Source organism: Littorina saxatilis, linkage group LG2, assembly GCF_037325665.1.
Source record: "Littorina saxatilis isolate snail1 linkage group LG2, US_GU_Lsax_2.0, whole genome shotgun sequence".
In the NCBI taxonomy this organism is placed as follows: domain Eukaryota; kingdom Metazoa; phylum Mollusca; class Gastropoda; order Littorinimorpha; family Littorinidae; genus Littorina; species Littorina saxatilis.
In genome coordinates this window covers 99,321,021-99,340,795 of record NC_090246.1, presented here as the reverse complement: position 1 = coordinate 99,340,795, position 19,775 = coordinate 99,321,021, and the positions used below count along the sequence as shown (strand labels likewise).

Here is a 19,775-nt window from a genome sequence, read left to right as displayed (position 1 = left end):
AGAACAAGCAAAGAGGGAAATAACAAACAACAGAAAGATAGAGAAAAACTAACAAAGCCCCCCCCCCCCCCTCCCCCCCCCCTAACAGTTTTCTTTGTCAGCTGTTTTGATACATTACAATTTCAAAACTTAAAAGATGAACGCTTCAAAGAAGATAGTAAAACACATCGTCAAATATTGAATGAATGTAAAATAAGATTGAGATACACAACGTGAATATGTTTTAATAATTATGTACCATAAGTCTGATGCACTCATTATCAAAAATGTTAATATTCTTAGAAATCTTACAGTAGAAACTGAGCAGCTACTCACCCCGCGTTCATTGGCTTCTTTCAGATGACTGGGAGATTCCTTTTGAGAGCATCACAGACCTACAGTGGTTGGGGAGCGGTGCCCAAGGGGCGGTGTTTCTCGGAAAACTGTGTAACGAGGAGGTGGCCGTCAAGAAAGTACGCGACATCAAGGAGACGGACATCCGAAACCTGCGAAAGCTCAACCATCCAAACATTATCAACTTCAAGTGAGTGCAAAGCATTTTGGTCTCATTTTGTTTTGTTGGAATTCACTCACAGAAAGACAGAAAAACAGTTGGGCACACAAAGACACATTTAAAGATATACGCACACATGCATGCATGCCCACATGCAGACACACACAGACATAGATATGCGTACACAACCAGACACACCCAGACACACACACACACACACACACACACACACACACACACACACACACACACACACACACACACTTACAGGTCTCTATATTTACGTCCATTACATGACTCCCTCCGTAACGAGACCTATACATTTCTCTGATTGTTGGTGATCTTAAAACAGAGGCAACACTGTATCGGAAATCTGTCAACGTTGGCTCTAATGCTGTTTCAGGGGTGTGTGCACGCAAGCCCCATGTTACTGCATCATCATGGAGTACTGCCCCTACGGCCAGCTGTACGAAGTGCTGCGTGACGGCAAGGAGATCCCCCCTGCCCTGGTCTTGGACTGGTCCAAGCAGATCGCCAGCGGCATGAACTACCTCCACTCGCACAAGATCATACACCGCGACCTCAAATCACCCAAGTGAGTCTTCTTTCAGTGCTTTGATCATGAGGTTTTGTTGCGTTGTTCTTTTTATTTTATTTTTTTAACTTTCAGAATATGTAGATTTCATCATCGTTTTGTGTGTTTTTATTATTATTACTATTTAAGATAATACTAGTTAAAATTTTCACTGAGTAGCAGACACTTATTCGCACAAGCTAGTCTCTAATTGCTAGTTTGGTTTTTGTTTAATTATTGATTTTACATTTAAAACATAACTGTTTATCATCTATTACCTTCAGTTACCGCCTCGTCTGAGTATTTTTTGCATTGTAATATGGAGGTATAATTATGTTTTATCTTTTAGTTTGGTATCATGATCACTAATTTCCAATAACATACGTTAGTTTCTTGTTTCCTAGTGAAAAGTTATGTAATTTAATGCAGAAGTAATGAAGCGTCTTGCCAGAAAATTGTCCACATATTTATAGATGTGGATCCAGAATTTGTTACATGCATTGTAAGTTTCCAGCAGAAATGGGTGAGTGTGTGGTACAATTTTGACTCTTCCTTGACAATGTATGACACTGAAATACTACTTGCAGCGTTCTGGTGGCCAAGAACGATGTGGTGAAGATCTCTGACTTCGGCACCAGTCGGGAGTGGAACGAAAAGAGCACCAAGATGTCGTTTGCCGGTACCGTGTCTTGGATGGCGCCAGAGGTCATAAGGAATGAACCTTGCAATGAAAAGGTCGACATCTGGTGAGTGGTTTTGCTCCGTGTACTCTTACATTTTGCTTTTTTGGGCGGAAAATGTAAAGAGGACTGTTGTGGAGATCGCTAGATACCACTGGAATCGAATGGAAGGATAAAGAACATTATGGAACTTACTTTGATTTAGTGCGCAGTCACTCATGACGTAAGCGTAGACGCTCATCGGACAGACGGAACTGTGTAGATCTAACCAGATTAGTGTCGATGTTTCCCGAATATTCTCGTATGTCCATTAACTATATAAGTAGGGCTGCGCACACGTATTGTTGTTCTTTACCAGTCTTGCACTTGTTCTTTCTTACACTGTGCTGAGAGATATTGTCACCGTTGTTCCAGCTGTTAATAAATCTACAGAACCTACACAACTCGTTGTGTCTCCTTTTCGACTGAGAGTGGAGAAAGGAAAAACATGACAAGGACTTTGCAGAAAAATGGAAAGGAAAAAAGACCCATTGGAAAAGTGAATCACTTAGGTTGTGGGTTGAAAGACTAAAAATCATGTTTTGTAATACTGCTATTGTAAAGCGCTCATTTGAATCCATTTTGAAAGAGTTATCACAAGCTAAATGACTACAGGCGCTGGCTTTTTCGTGGTCGGTTTTCTGGTCACAGCAAAAGGAAAACATCATGGAAAAAAAAATGTGTGCTAGTAAAGAGGCATTTTTTGTAGGATTTAAAAGGCTAAATATGCTGTAAAAAAGAGGTGAAGTTGGCCTAGATCTGAGAATCTTAAATTGGAAGTTACGGTCTTTTGTGAAAACTTGTTTTGAAGACGGCATTGATCCGTGTGCAGGTCATTCGGAGTTGTACTGTGGGAGATCATCACCAAGGAGATCCCGTACAAAGATGTGGATTCCTCTGCAATCATCTGGGGCGTGGGCAGCAACAGTCTTCACCTGCCCGTCCCTGACACATGTCCTGAGGGATTCAAACTCCTCATGCGCCAGTGCTGGTCAGTGTGGTTTTGATACAGTGGAACCCCCCTTAAAAGACCACAAATCTGAGAAAAATCAGGTCTTAAAAAGGAGGGAGTCTTAAAATGGGGCTAAAAATAAAGAGATTATGACAAAAAATCTTTGAAAACAGGATCTTAAAAGGGAAGGGGTCTTAACTTGGGGGTCTTAAAAGGGGGGCTGCACTGTACTATACAATGTGTGTTGTATGCCTGTGCGAGAGTTTTTTTTCTTTCTTTTGTTGTTGGTTTGATTTATTTTTGTTTTATTCTATTTCAAAGTAAACTTTAAAAGTATGGGAGAGTAAATTTGTATGTAAAAGCTTGCACAAATTTGGATATTTGCTTCATCGGAATCAAATCTGCAACATTCTTGCTGAACGGTTCATTTGCTTGATTTTCGGTAAAAATAAACATGCAGATCCAATAAAAAAAATTTTTAAATGGAAAAGCTCCGAAAGTATATAATTATAGATATGTTTTCTGCTCACAAAAAGGCGGCGTGTTTGTGTTTGTCAACTGTGTACTCTGGTACCAAAATAGCTTTGATGTCATATAGTGGTGACTACCAGTGCTGATGTGGAAGCATATGACTCAGCCCAGTACCACCAGCAGCAGTAAAATTATTTAGGTTCCAGATATCAGTAACTCATTCTTAGCTGTTGCTCTGATGGAACATGGCTGGTGCTGGCTTCTGTTTTCAGTATGGGGGAGATTTATATGTGTGCAAGAATTTGCCTGCAAGTTTAAACAGATGACAGCAGTAGTTTCACTGTACTTTGGATGTGAGTGCTTTTGTTGGGACTGAGCGCATAGCTAAACAAACAAACAATGATGAAACTATTATTAATGATGAAACTATTATTAATGATGAAACTATTATTAATGATGAGAATTTATGGGTAAGTTAAATCTTCTTTTTTTTATTGAGGAACAAAAAAACCCACAGAAATTAGCTAAGAATTTGTCGTTACTGACGTCAGGTGAAGTCTGTTTGTTTTGAGAAAAGCATTTGATGACATTTTTCAAACACAATGAACAGTGTCTTGTAACATTTACTAAGTGTCTTTCTTTATTTGTGCAGGAGTGCCAAGCCCAGAAATAGGCCTTCATTCCGACAGATCTTGATGCACCTGGAGATTGCCACACCAGAACTGATGAACTACAACAGAGAGAACTTTGCAGAATGCCAGGTACATTTCTTGGACTGATTTTCTTTCCACTTGTATGCCCTTATAAGAACAAGTCAGACAAATCCTAGTTTGAAATTGGAGACCCTGGTAACAGAGGTACATTAGATGTACTAAAGGAGTTGCCCACTGTTGCGTCACCTGGGGATGTATAGATGTGTTGAAATGAAAGATAGAAAAGAGTGAAAAACAACAAGGGTATTGTTCTACATGTATCAGAAAAACCTTTCTTTCCACTTGTTGTTTTTCATCCGGAGGTACTTTCGTGTATATATGGTATGTTGAACTCTTTGGTAATTAAAATCAAATCAAATCAAATCAAATTAACTTTATTATCTCACATGGAGAAATTGCAATTGAAATCTCACACAAGAGAATCAACCCTCTTTCATTTTTCTAATTTGTAAAGTAATGGAAGAGGTAACTCAAAGCTAATGACAGAGAAAATCAATGACAGATCTAGAAGATTTCAGATGATCCAAACAAGAATAGGAATAAGTGTGTAACTGGCTGTCTGCAGGAACTGTGGCGTGAAGAGATCAAGGAGAACTTCCAGAAGATGAAAGCGGAAGGTTCTCACCTGCCCCAGCTGGAGGAAGAACTCGTGCGACGTCGGAAGGAGGAACTCAGGTATGAACTAAACAGTTATCTCTGTTGTGGTTCACATTTGCTCAACAGCACTATCATAATCAGTTTGAGGTAGATTTCAAAAGAAATCTAAATTCATGCCATACAAAGTTAGAGTAAAGTTGGAATAAAATTATGTCTTGTCTTTTTTCCTAAAGATTTTCACCTTCGCTATTGAACTTATCAGGAGGTGGTATAATGATATTTCTGGAAAAGAAACTGGTGGGCAAAGTAATTATATGTTAAGATCTTGTTTGGTCTGGGTAAAGATTTATACATTTTGCTCTTCATCATACTAGTTTAGATGAAGTGGGTTTTTTTCACAGACAAGATCTGCTTCTCTTTGATTATGTATATTTATATGCACAATGACTATTTCCTCCAGGCATGCTCAAGATGTGCGAGAACATTATGAACGTAAACTGGAGCGAGCCAACAACCTGTACATGGAGTTGACAGCCTGCATGCTCCAGCTGGAGAAACGAGAGCGAGAGCTACTCAAGTAAGTCAGGTTTAATTACTTGATGACAACGGGGTACATTCAGGATGTCAACTGCTGCTGTGATAGACTGGCAGTTACGTAAAGGGTCAACTACTCAAGGGGAATAACCCTTCAATGCTTTGTGTTCCTTGCAGACTTGCTCTTGCAGTGTTTTGGAACGTGTAACTTGTGTTTGACTTAGATTCTCCAATGATGTACAGTGATGCCCTAGATAGTTTTCATTTTCTTTGCAACTTGCTCTTGTTTATTTTATAAGAGATATCTTGCAACTTGCTTTTGTTTGTTTTATAAGAGATATATTTTTGTGTGAATGAAGTGACACTAGTGAAGCTTCCCCCCCCGTTTTGAGTCTCAGTTCAACAGCTTTGTAATGCAATTTTATCTTCTTCAAAAATTGACGTCGCAAAACCAGATATGATTTCTATTGAATGAAATATTCATGTCGTTGTGCAGACGTGAGCAGCAGCTGACACTGTATAACAAACGACGGAAGTCCATCGTGCGACCAATCATCAAGGCCCAAGAGCGGCTTGATAGACTCAGCAAGAAACGGCCACACAAACCCAGCTCCGAATTGAACAGGTAGGGTATGATGAATGGATTTTGTGTGTGACTAAGATTACAGTGGTACTTCATTTTAAGACTTCTGCAAATGTGAACAAAGTAGGTTTCAACAGAGAGCGAGTCTTATCTTAAAATTGAGGTACATTTGTTAACAATGTAAAAAGTCTGAAAAAAACAGGTGTTAATATATAATGAGTCTTAAAATGGAGGGTATTTAAACAGGGGATTCAATGTTTTACATCTGAAAGGTATGTGTAAGGTGTTGCAGCAGAAAGGACAACCTTGGTCAGGTACATGGCATAAGAAATGGCTAGGCAAGCTAAGCTTAAGTTTGATAGGTGGAGTATGAAACCAAGAGTTTATGTCTTCTTCTTTTTCTTCTTCTCGTTCGCTAGGGTTTATATGTGGTTGTGAATGTTACACCAAGAATATAGATGTGGTTGTGAATGTTACACCAAGAATGTAGATGTGGTTGTGAATGTTACACCAAGAATGTAGATGTGGTTGTGAATGTTACACCAAGAATGTAGATGTGGTTGTGAATGTTACACCAAGAATGTAGATGTGGTTGTGAATGTTACACCAAGAATGTAGATGTGGTTGTGAATGTTACACCAAGAATGTAGATGTGGTTGTGAATGTTACACCAAGAATGTAGATGTTGTAGTGTTCGCGCTCCCACAGACTTGCACACGCAGGTATTCCACCTTGCACAGCCTAGTCAATGCAGAGGCTTCCATGCTCTTTATTCTCCGTATTCAAGCAACTCGGATGTTTCATCATCGTGTCTTATTACCATAACGTACAGATACTACAATCCCTCCTTTTTTTTCCAAACAAACAACTGCTAACTCGAAACAAATTTCAGAACACCAATCTGCTAACTCAAAACAAATTCCAGAACACCAATCCCTCCTTTTTTTTCCAAACAAACAACTGCTAACTCGAAACAAATTCCAGAACAACATAAGAAACTCTTTAAACAAAATCCTAAACTTTTGTAAAACGTAACCTAAAAGTAATAACTAAAACTTGTAGAAACGTGTCCTTTTTCCAATCCTTCTAAATACTTGTAACAACATTAAAACAACAAATCCACAGGAAATTGACACACATACATTCTCACACTCCACAGCATCATGTTCTATTTCTAAGAATCACATTCACTCATTCACACCAGCGCAATCTGGCACGATTTGAAGATCCTTAAATTACACAATGAGTGCTGACGAAGGTGATGATCCATGAAATACACTATTTCTAATATGATGATCCTTGAAAACAGCACACACATCAATTTAATTTGCCTCAAACTTTGACAGGGCAATTAAAATAACACTGGCTTTCACTTCCACCCAATAACATAGGGTGACAGCCTAACACATAGATCCATGAATCTCAACGCCGACGATGATTCACGAATTTACTGCTGTGACGATCCTTGAAAACAGCACACACATCAATTTAATTTGCCTCAAACTTTGACAGGGCAATTAAACATAACATTAACACTGGCTTTCACTTCCACCCAATAACATAGGGTGACAGCCTAACACATATGAAGATCCATGAATCTCAACGCCGATGATGATTCACGAATTTACTGCTGTGATGATCCTTGAAACAGCACTAATGAAGTTTACACATGTTACCAATTTACGCTGTTGCAAGACACTTTAGTCGACAACGTAATCCTTCAGATAGTCCGGTGGACGTTGCTGTCTCCCCGAGCGCCTCACTTCCACGGATGGGTTTTCAGCATCCTCCACTGTAGGTGTCGCTGGCTCCTCGACGCTTGGTTCAGGACGGAGATATGGGCGTGTAAAGCTGATGTTCCTCCTCACTCTCCGGCCATCAGGTGATTGGACTACCACCTGGTTTCCATTCCTTTCTACCACGCGGTAGGGGGAGGACTCGAAAGTCGTCGAGAACTTGTTTTGATGTTTCTGCTTCAAGAGAACTTCATCGCCAACATCTGTGTCACATTCTGTCGCATGACGCTTGGCATCTCCATACAGTTTCTCTTTCATCTTCCTTGTTGCGTCCCGGTCTCGTGTGCCTTCTGCCTCTGGTCTAGACATTGCTTTCAGCTGCGGAAGTTTTGTTCTTATTTGTCTGTTGAACAGCAGTTCTGCGGGGGAAACACCTGTGGTGCTGTGTGGCGTGCTTCTATACGCCAGTAGAAACTTGGGGAGTTCTTCTCTCCAGTCTTGTCCTTTCGAGTGGGCAATTTGCATGTTTTTCAAGAGCGTTCGGTTCTGTCTCTCAACTTCCCCGTTGGCTTGTGGCCACAATGGAGTAGTTTTCCTGTGTTCAATACCCTGTTCACTAAGGTAGTTTTCAAACTCATCAGAGACAAATTGTGGTCCGTTGTCTGATCTCAGCGAGTGTGGAAGTCCATGCCTAGCAAAGATCTGTTCAAGCCCTTTGATGATTTGCTCAGATGTAACAGTCTTCACAATCATGACTTCAAAATATCGAGTGAAGTAGTCGACAATGACCACCAAGTTGTGTCCAGTGGGAAGAGGCCCAAGTATGTCTAAGGACAGGTCTTCCCATGGGCCATCTGGGAATTTTGTCCTTGTCATTGGTTCTGGGACACATGGTTGGCTCACAATCTGACAGTCATGGCAGGTTCGGCACTTCCTTTCTGTATCACTGTCAACTCCAGGCCACCAGACTTTTGAGCGCAGCCTCTGCTTTGTTTTGACAATACCTTGGTGTCCTTCGTGCGCCAGATCCACCACACGCTGACGCAGGCTCAGAGGGATAACGAGCCTTGTTCCTCGGATAACAAGTTTACCCAAACATGTTAACTCGCTTTTGATCGCTCTGTACGCCAGCGGACATGTTTCCCAGTTGTCACTCTCTATGCAGCTCCGAACTGCCTCAAGCTCAATGTCGTCTGCAGATGCCTTCTCCACCTCCTGAGGAGATAACGCAGCCGGTACGGCCTCTTTTGCGATGAACCGGATGTACTCTTCTGCGACGTTCTCACCATTCCCACATTCATGACTGTTCTTCGGTACAAGTCGTGACAAGGAATCAGCGATATTTTGTGAGCCGGGTTTGTACTGTACTTTGAAGTTGTACGTCTGCAGTCGCAAAACCCATCTCTCAATCCTTGCTGATGGTTTTGATCGTTTGGAGTAAATAAACTCAAGTGGGCGATGATCAGTTTCTAATATGAAGTCCACGCCGAACACGTATTGGTGAAATCGTTCACATGCCCATACCAGTGCGAGAGCTTCTTTCTCTGTTTGAGAGTATCTTCTCTCTGTTTCAGACAGACTCCGGCTCGCGTAGCAAATCACGCGGTCTTCTCCTTTCTGTTTTTGTGTCAGAACAGCACCCAGTGCACAAGGGCCTGCATCTGCAACGATGCGAGTCTCAGCTTTGGAGTCAAAGTATGCCAGAGTTGCCGCTTCAGCGAGGTCATTTTTCAGTGTGTTGAATGCTTCTTCTTGTGCTTTTTCCCACTTGAACGGAGCATTCTTTCTTGTGAGTTTCCGTAAAGGTTCTGCTTTTGACGCCAAGCACTTGATGAACTTTGCGTTGAAATTTACAAGCCCGAGAAAACTCCTCACCTCTGCCGCTGTTTCTGGTCTTCTTGCGTCTCTCACATCCTGCACTTTGGATAGCGACGGACTGACGCCCTTCTCATTCAGGATGAACCCAAGGAACTCCAGCTGTTTCATTCTGAAGACGCATTTTTCTCTGTTCAATGTGAGCCCACTGTCTTCAAGTTTCTTCAAAACCTTCTCCAGTCGCACGTCATGCTCTTCAATGTCTCGACCATGGATGATTATGTCGTCGGACATGTTCTTGGCCCCTTCACAGTCCTGGAGCACTTGTTGAATGGTGTGTTGGTACAGCTCTGGAGCTGAGCTGATTCCAAACATGAGTCTGCGATACCGATATAGGCCGTTATGCGTAGCAAATGTTGTAATGCTTCTGGATTCCTCATCCAACTCCAGCTGGTGAAATCCCCATTTGAGGTCCAACTTTGAAAACACAGTGCTTCCATTCATTTCCAATAGTGTTTCCTCAACTGTGGGAATGGGATAACGTTGCCTTTCCACCGCCTCATTTGCTCTTCTCATGTCGACACACACACGGATGTCACCATTTGGCTTTGGAACAACCACCACAGGGCTCACCCATGGCGTTGGACCATCCACTTTTTCTATTATGTCTGCCGCTTCCAGTTCAGCAATCTTCTCTTCAAGCTTTTCTCTCAGTCCGAATGGAATTCTTCGCGGCGGTTGAGCAACTGGTTTCACGTCTTCTTTCAGGTACAGATGAGCTTGGAAATTCTTTAGTTTTCCCAGGCCTTCAAATAAGGTGTCATGACCCTCTTTCACCGTGTGAACGTTTATCTGCAGAACACCTAGGTCTTGAGCTGTTTTCAGCCCTATGAGGGATTCACCCTCGCCATCCAACACAATGAACTCAGTCATAATGTTCTTTGGTCCAAAGCTAACTTCAGTCTGGAATTTTCCTTTAAGTTTCAGTGGAACAGCGGATCCGTAAACAAACAGCTTTTTGTCTGTTTTTCCTTTGGCTGTGTACCTGATCTGCTTTTCTTTCAACTTCTTCCATGTTGATTTGCCAATGATGTTGCAGCTTGCCCCAGAATCAATCATCACTTTCAGGTCAACGCCACCGCATGTGATGGACGTCATATTTTGTTTTACTGCATTGTGAACAGCAAACGTAGACTCGTCCGAATCACTTGAAGTTGAATCAGAGTCTTCAGCATGTCCTGCAACTCTGCGAACAGATGAGTTCTTTGGTTTGTCTTTTCTCTTTGTTTTACAACAGCGCGAGAAATGTCCAACAAGGGAGCAAGAGCGACATTTCTTCCCTCGGGCAGGGCACTGTTCATCGCTGGCAAAGTGCGAATCCATTCCACACCGAAAACACAGTCTTTGTTTTTCTCTTCGTTCTTTTGAATTTCTGTGTTTCATTGCACCATCTTGTCGTCCTTGGTGTTGTTTTCCACCAACAGCACCAACAAGTCCATCTCCACTTTGTTTAGAATGGATGTCCATCGCCTGTACCTGAGACACAGCAGCTTCGTGTACCCGAGCAATGGCCAATAGCTGGGTGAGGGTTAAGTCGCCCTTCTCGAGAAGCTTTGCTTTCAGGCGCCTGTCCGTAGTTTTCTCAATCGCATGATCTCTGATCTGCTGTTCCACAAGATCACCGAAACCACAATGTTCTGCTTGCTGCCGTAGACGCGTAACGAACTGAAGAGTAGATTCTCCTTCTTCTTTGTTCATTTGACGGAACAAATGTCGTTCGAACACTGGATTTTGTTTGGGTGTGAAATAGTCTGAAAATGCCTTCAAGGTGTGCGCACACGTGGTCCCTGCTTGTGCTTGGGAAAACGTGTGGAAAATGTCCTGCACTTCAGCCCCAACACAATGTAATAGCAATGCTCGTTTTTGCACATCCGTCGTGTCCCCAAGAGCAGTCAAGTAAATCTCGAATCCCCGTTGCCATTTCTGCCATCTCGCAGCAACTTGGCTTGGTTCCCCTTTTGGATCAAAAGTTCCAACACTTGGAATGTTCATCGCCATGCCGGTCGATTTATGGCCGTTGACGTCACGCGTTCGAAGAAAATTGGTCTAACAATTCATACCTTCACGTGACGTGCGTCTGACTTTTTCTCCGGTAATCTTGAACTTTTCTCCTCGTCGCCAAATGTAGTGTTCACGCTCCCACAGACTTGCACACGCAGGTATTCCACCTTGCACAGCCGAGTCAATGCAGAGGCTTCCATGCTCTTTATTCTCCGCATTCAAGCAACCCGGATGTTTCATCATCGTGTCTTATTACCATAACGTACAGATACTACAGATGTGGTTGTGAATGTTACACCAAGAATGTAGATGTGGTTGTGAATGTTACACCAAGAATGTAGATGAAAGAACCTCTGTGTGTACATACCAAGAGTTAGATGTAAAGTTGACTATTTTTCTTCTTAAACAAGCAGCAGAGATGTGTTGTTCTGTTTTTGTCTGGTATGTCATTGAAGATGCAATGGTGTCCTGTTTCAGTCCCGACTCCCTGAACACAGTGTGTACTGGCAGCATGACCACCAGCTCCGAACAAGTGCTGCCTTCACCCACCAAGATTCGAGCTCGCAAGAGTCGTCACCGCCGCAATAACAGCCGCGGCTCTTCCAAAGACATTACCTCGCCTGTGAAAAGTCCCACTCACGAGCTGGGCGGCCAGGGGGCGGAAGGGGAGAGCAGTCAGACCTTCAATACTCCCCACTCCTTGCACCCCCTTCACGCTAGCTCCAAGTACGTGTACGCGGAGGATCACGTCTCGCCTACCGCTTTCCGTTACCTCGGCCCAGCCACTGCCATCCGCGAGCACCATACAGAGGACGAGCACGAGTGTGGGGAGAGGGAGGGGTGTGTTCCTCCCTCCCCTAAAGCCCCCGTGCCCGACCCTGACGGCAACATGAACGATGTGTGTTTCGGCTGTGATGGGGGGTGCAGTGATGCCACCTGCAGTAGCAGCAAGCGATCCAGTCAGATCAGCGCTGACGTGGAGAGCTCCTGTGACTCCCTGGCTCGCAGTCCCATGCGGCCCTGCAGCGGCACGCACCCTGAGTTTCTGCCTTCCTTGGGGACGCTGATCGATGACCCCACCGCTATCTCCCCGACAGAGACCTGCACATCCAACATGGCTGAGTCGGGATTGAAACCTGTGCGAGAGAAAGACTCGAACGAGAACCTCAACTGCCCCAGTGAAGACATTATGCAGGAAGCGCACACCACCGAGGCCTGTCAGGGGCGGGGCCTGAGTAAAAGCCCCACCCCCTCAGAGAACTCTGGTGGCGCCAACTTAGCTGTGAAGCGCAGGAGTGACCAGGACATGACTGCCAAGAGAACTCCGCCTCTCATGCATCGAGTGGAAAGCGTGGATTCTGAACCCAACGAGAACAGGCGTGTGTCTGGTGTCAAGTTCAGGCATATCAAGGTAAGAATGGCCAGGAAAGGCATTGGAACATGCAGACCTGCCTACCCCTGAAATGTACCATGTGTAGTTTTGGGTGTGAAAATAAGGCAAATGTGTAGTTTGGCAGGTGAATGTGTAGTATTTCAATTTGATCAACCCAAACCGCAAAACAGAACAGTTACTTATACCGTACTAAAACAAACACTCAACACTCCAAACAAAACTATTACAATGTGAACAATACTCCCCACAAAAATACAAGCCAAGCATTAAGTTTATTTGTTAAGAAAAAAATTATTAACTAGTTTGGAACATTTGCATGGGTGAAACTGATCAGAATTAAAAATAAGGAAAATGAGGCCGGGGTCCAGGGGCCGCCCACGCCCTGGTGGGGTGCAGGGGCAACGCCCTCTTAGGGGGCCCAGGGGGGCGAAGCCCCCCGGAAGAAAACGAAAAATCAGGCTTTTTAAGGGTAAAAGTAGGCCTTTCCTGGTATCTCAAACACACAAATTTGCACAGTAAACAATGATAACAAATGCCAAGCTGTAGTCCAATAATTCGCGCGCTCAGGGAAACAAAGATTCAGCGATGTCCGGTCACTGTGTTAGAGAAAATACAGATCGGATCGCCGGCGGAAATTTTTTTTTTTTTTTTAACAGATTTTCAAAATAAGGAGTTTCACTCATGCATTTGTTTTAAAAAAAAGCTATGTTGAGGGGTATGCAGTTCATATACAGTGGGACCCCCTATTCAAGACCTGTGACAATCTGAGAACATCAAGTCACAAAAAGTAGGGACTGGGAGTATCAGTGTGTATCAACATGAAGGCAAATTTGCATATAAACAGAACAGGTTTGCGTCGGCAATAATAATAATATGGCAGGTCATTGCCTCTGCTCTGGTTACCGATCTCTCAAAAGTGAGCTTGTCTTGGTCTTCTTTCCCTGGCACGGGTTTCTTCACAAAACAGTCCAATTTTTCCTCTGCTTTGGTCGGGATTTCTCGAATTCCTCATGAGAAGTGCTTTTCTTGTGGCGGTTACACGGTCGTAAAGCCCACTGTGCTTCTCTGAAAAAGCCGTGTTGCACACAGTGCAGTGGGCAAAATGCTTCCCTTTTCTCCACGAAACTAGGCATGGATGCTCCTCATAGTACTTTGGCAGAAAAGCCTTGCTGGGAGTTTGACCAAGCTTCTTTTTTTTGCTCCGTGGCGGTTGATCGCCAAAGTCTTCTGAATCCGTGTTCGTCGCTGTAGCCATTTTTTTCCCTCCAGAAAGAATGAGCTCGGAAGTGACCGCGTTCAGAAAAGTATGTGCTGAAACGCCCGCGATAGTTGTAATAACAGCAGCAAGACCAACTGACTACGCTACTCTCGCGGGCGCCGGGCATGTTTTGCACGCAGTATACAACCGGTTAGTACAAATTATGGATCGGAACTCGCTCGCGTTTTTGCGTATTCAAAATGTCAAAATGTGTAGTCGAAACGAAACGTTTGCGTAGTATAAGACAAACATGCGTAGTTGCGTAGTTTGGGGACCAAAATCGTAGTTTACTACGCTCAATGTGTAGTGTAAACAGGTCTGGAACATGTCAAGTTCAGTGACATGGAAAGAAAAATAATACTTAGCACATTTGCTAAAACTCACAAAAGATTAGAAAAAGTATGGTAGCTATATCATCTCCCAAAATTAGTAAGTTTTATGAACTTGAATGTGTGGGAACTAGTTCCACCAGTGAGGACAGCTGAGATGTGTCAACTACACCCATTGTTTTAATAAGTAAAATCACCTTGATAATGAGATACATCCACATTTTTGTGTGCTGTACACACCTAGCACTCAGATCCTTGGTCAAAGGGGAAAAAGGGTTAGTGACTTGTAAACAGTACTAACATTTATTAAGTTCCTTTTGTGTGTGTTTCTAAAACAAATAGGAAGTCACCCACTCCCCAAGAACTCGGAAGTTTCTTGATCAGAGGAAGAAAGATGCAGTGACATGTAAACTACCAAAATTGTTTTTTGTTGTGATTTTTAAATTGTATATTTATATATTTTTATTGACATGCAAAAGTCACCTTCAATAATATACATCAACACGTTTTCCATTCTACTCCCTCAGCGCTCAGAAGACTCTTGGTCGGAAGAAGAAGGGGACGTAAGCGAGGAAGAGCACCAGCATCGACGTCGAACACACTACTCTACGGTCAGCTCAGAGGGCGCTTTTTCCGAAGAAGAGAGCAACATGAGTGAAGCGTCCCACGCCACGCCAGACGGCGGCTTGCTGTCGACAGGCAGTGCGGAGAACTTACAACAGGAGTTAGCCAAGTGCCAGTGCATCTCAGACGGCCTCTCTGACAAGGAGATGACGGTCAAAAGGATGCGCAACCAAGTCACAAATTCCCCGGAGCGATCTTACGAGGTAAGTGTACGATATCTGCAATTGCGGATTTGCCTTTGGTGCAGGATTTTTTCTTTTTTTTCTTTTTCATACTGTGACTGATTCACATGTTATAGGAGATTGGAAATAATTGTGTGAATGGTTTTGCGTAACTGAGATGAATAAAAAGAAGCCAATTATGACTGCTGAATACACTGACTGGCCAAGGTGGTAGATGATAAATAGATATGTTTGAAGTGTAAAATTAGCAATTAGAGACTAGCATGTGCGAATAGGTGTCTGCTACTGAGTGAAAATGTTGTCTAGTATTATCTTAAATAATAATGATAATGATCTTCTTGTTGATCGCCTGTAATAATAGTAATATAATGATGATATTGATAATCTTGTCTGCTCTTACAAAAGACCACTAGGTGATTGCACTTGTGAATGTTTTGTTTTGTCCATAATTAAACCTTCCATAAACCTACCCTTCTTGTTTTTACATTTAGTCAAGTTTTGACTAAATGTTTTAACATAGAGGGGGAACCGAGACGAGGGTCGTGGTGTATGTGTGTGTGTGTGTCTGTGTGTCTGTGTGTCTGTGCGTGTGTGTGTGTGTTGTGTCTGTGCGTGTGTGTGTGTAGAGCGATTCAGACCAAACTACTGGACCGATCTTTATGAAATTTGACATGAGAGTTCCTGGGAATGATATCCCCGGACGTTTTTTTCTTTTTTTCGATAAATACTTTTTATGACGTCATATCCGGCTTTTTGTAAAAGTTGAGGCGGCACTGTCACACCCTCATTTTTCAATCAAATTGATTGAAATTTTTGTAAAGCAATTTCTGACGAAGGCCGGACTTTGGTATTGCATTTCAGCTTGGTGGCTTAAAAATTAATTAATGACTTTGGTCATTAAAAATCTGAAAATTGTAAAAAAACAAAAAATGTTTTTAAAACGATCCAAATTTACGTTTATCGTATTCTTCATCATTTTCTGATTCCAATAACATATAAATATGTTATATTTGGATTAAAAACAAGCTCTGAAAATTAAAAATATAAAAATTATGATCAAAATTAAATTTCCGAAATCGATTTAAAAACAATTTCATCTTATTCCTTGTCAGTTCCTGATTCCAAAAACATATAGATATGATATGTTTGGATTAAAAACACGCTCAGAAAGTTAAAACAAAGAGAGGTACAGAAAAGCGTGCTATGCAGCACAGCGAAACCACTACCGCGCTGAACAGGCTCGTCAGTTTCACTCCGTTATGCACAAGCGGCGGACTACGGTCATTGTGAAAAAATGCAGTGCGTTCAGTTTCATTCTGTGAGTTCCACAGCTTGACTAAATGTAGTAATTTTGCCTTACGCGACTTGTTTAGTTTTACATTTAGTCAAGTTTTGACTATACATGTGTTATGTTTACTCTAAAAATGTGCTCAGAATGAAAAGAAATAGGTTAAGTAAGTACTGCGTTCGCTCGCTACGCGGAGACGAGCTTGACCCGTCTCGGTCTTTGGGTGTGGTTAGTCGAGACTATCTTGATATAGTCTCAGCGATGACTGATGTTTGGTGGTAATCTTTTACTTTGATGCCGACAGCTTGACTAAATGTTTATATATATTGCTTCACGCGACTTGTTAATCTGTTATCTTGACCCATTCTCTTCTTCTTTTTTTCAGACTCACGCGCCAGACACCAGCTCCGATTCTGATGAGTGTTCGGACATTACAGTGAACTCCACAGTGCACAGGACTCGGTCCTTTGAGAAGAGAGACACCCAGTGGTGACAATGCTGAATGGCTCTCAGCTCGCTAGCTGACGTTCAGACTTAGCTGACTTAATGCCACACTGAAGCACAGTCGCGGCTTCTGAGAGAGAGAGAGAGAGTTAGGTTTGTGAGGGGTTCGCAGTTCACACTTCTGTTGAGATCCTCTCCTGTGTTAGTCCTTCTTTGTGATCTGGGATTTGTTGCTTTAAACAGGGATGTTGATGGTCATGCTAGTTTCATTCTGGAGATTGTCTGCAAAACTGAAACAAAGGACATGAAATGATGGAGATGTTCTGTATGGGGCTGCGGATTTCATAAGTACAGGAGTATCCTGGTAGCTGCTGATTCCTTATCTCTCTCTCAAACACACCACATGGAAGAGAAAATGTGTGTTTTGTTTACACATGAAGAAAAAACACCACCTGCATGTCCAGCCAGTGCAAGGATGTGACGAGGGCACAGAGTTAAATCTTTGTATGCCAGAATCTAGACGCTTCTCTGGGATTGAAGCTGTGTTCTGTTTGCACAAGTGTGACAGAAGTACAGCACCTGGAGTTACATCCTTCGATTCCCAAATCAACACCTTTTGCGACTGAGACACTTTCTTTGTGCACAGTTTAGATTTGTCAAATAAAATTAAATCACCAACTGGAAATGCATTGCAAGTCCTCTTACACTGTGTCTATTCACTGATGTGTCATCTGGATTTATGTGTCACAACGACATTTTGATTTAAATCAATGGGACACCAACAAAGGGAACACACCCTCCTGTGATGTGATTGTTTCTCCATGGTTAATTCGGCTCTGTGAGTATGAAAAGTGAAGCTGTTGAAAAAAGATCAGCGGAAACAAAATACCATTAAAGACAGGCTTGTCGTTTCCTTCCTGAGACTGGTCAGCTAGGACAGCACTCATGAAGTCAACCTTAACGTGAGCGCGACAGATCTGAGATGCAGTGACTGCAATGTGCTGAATTAAGGAGGTTAGCTGGTGTAGACTCTGAGAAACAGTATCTGCTCCCGTGGAACTTGGCATACCTCTTCTTAAAATGGAGTCTTGGACAGAAGAGAAGTGACTGCGAATTGTTAAGAACTGATGTAGATCGACTCCCTGCAGCAATTCTCTGACTATTACCAACACATGTGAGAATGCTTTGTTCGTGTTTTTGGGAGAACTTGTTACAAGAAAAAATCACAATGTAGATAAGTCTTCAGTTCTCTGGAGTCTGCGGAATTGAAATCGTTTCTCCGATGTCATCACAGACTGTTTGAGGAAATAAACTTGGCAGAGTGTGTGGGTGCATGCATCTGAAAGGAAGACAGCATTTTTCCTTTTATAGTCAGCTGGACACAATTTTCATACAAAATAGTGCCAGTGTACTTTGAGTCCATTTTCAAGGCAGACGGCTTTGGATTGCGTCTTTGTCTATCACATTTGAACTTCTGTGTAGTGAGAGTGCAACTGTTGAAACAGTGACGGTATATATTAAAAGGGGTTAGTTTTTGGACAGATCATCAGTTGCCACTGTTGTGACCTGTAAGTTGCATCAAAGTTGCCATATGTGTTGTGTGCATGTGCATTTCATGGGTGTCAAACTATCACAGAGACTTGCTGCACTCAGTGCATCATGCCTGCATTCTGGACAATGGAAAGTGTATTTTATTGAACAGTACTTGCTTGCAAACAAGCCTACACCTCTGTGGGACAGCACTACACCTCCTGTGGGACAGCACTACACCTCCTGTGGGACAGCACTACACATATATGTAGCAACATGTATGTGGGGAAAGAAGTTCCTGTTTCTAATCGTTTCCTGTCCTGTCATATGTCGGGAACAAACCGAGTTCATGTGAATTGTTTCTCAGATCTAAAGTTCATGTGAATTGTTTCTCAGATCTAACAGGAGGGAATGTTTCAGTGCTGTTACAGGAATACTCTGCCAGTTAGACTGTCTGTTTATCTATTTCAAGGTGATAGTTGTGACTGCCTGTTTGTCTGTCTCCATGTGATAGCTACGTATCACCTGTTCCATGGTTTTTGTGCTTGAGATAAGATATGACTCTGCCTGTGAAGAAAAAGTATGAAACCAGAAATAAAACGAAGACTTGGAAATGGCAATCGAAAGAGAACTATAACGTGTTGTGCAGACTAGTTTGTGTCACTGCTTTTCTCACAGCAGCACGGTTTTCATAAACCTTTCAGACTTGAGATTTAGTTTGTTTCATCTCATGTTCGTTTTAGTTCATGTCCACTCATATCAGTGAATAAAGGATTATAAAAACCAAACATATGTGTAAACAGCTAGGTTTATTACAGTACATGTACCGGCTAAACGTGAATAACTTCAAGGTTTCTCATCTAGATTAAGTTTTGATTTGATGAAAGCTGCTATGTTAGTACACCTAGAAGAACAAAAATACAAAAATAAATTGCCAAATAAAACAGCATAACAGTTTGGGTTGATTTCATGTATGCTCAGTATGAGGGTCACCATGGGGGGGGGGGGGGTCTGTGCACGTTGAGGCCAAAAGTGCCATGCATGGTGATCCACGGTGCACGTTACGAAAAAGCTCCATGCACGGTGCACGCCGGACCTCTGGGCACGGTGCACGTTACCAAAAAGCTCCATGCACGGTGCACGCCGGACCTCTGTGCACGGTGCACGCTACGAGAATTTCCCCATTCCCATGCACGTTACGTCCAAAAAGCCCATTCCCGGTGCACGTGGTAAAGCATCGCCCCCCTCCAGTATGTTTGTTTGTTTTTAAAGCAAAGAAGTCTGTTGACGAGAGTCTTGTTTGAAATGACATATCATGGTCATGTGTTATACATTCTGTGCATATGAACAAGGTACTGGAAGTAAGGGCTTTTATTCTGTACATCTTTAAGTAGTTTTATTTGATTTATCTTTACTTTTTTGTTATTTTACTGTCAAAGAGGGCTATATTATCATTTAAACTCTGTTAAAAAGACACAC

General features: G+C 42.5%; 1 protein-coding gene across 1 annotated transcript in view; it reads left to right on the top strand.

The window, feature by feature from the left end:
- The window catches only part of LOC138960296 (mitogen-activated protein kinase kinase kinase 13-like), a gene marked incomplete in the record, with an annotated part of 62,862 nt that extends 43,562 nt beyond the window's left edge, over positions 1 to 19,300 (top strand). Inside the window, 11 exon segments of the mRNA XM_070332136.1 lie at positions 340 to 523; positions 897 to 1,088; positions 1,655 to 1,813; positions 2,619 to 2,777; positions 3,862 to 3,970; positions 4,488 to 4,597; positions 4,980 to 5,096; positions 5,550 to 5,678; positions 11,726 to 12,659; positions 14,756 to 15,055; positions 16,708 to 19,300. Of these exon segments, the coding sequence (XP_070188237.1) occupies positions 340 to 523; positions 897 to 1,088; positions 1,655 to 1,813; positions 2,619 to 2,777; positions 3,862 to 3,970; positions 4,488 to 4,597; positions 4,980 to 5,096; positions 5,550 to 5,678; positions 11,726 to 12,659; positions 14,756 to 15,055; positions 16,708 to 16,815 (2,501 nt within the window).
- Between the last annotated feature and the right edge of the window lie 475 nt (positions 19,301 to 19,775).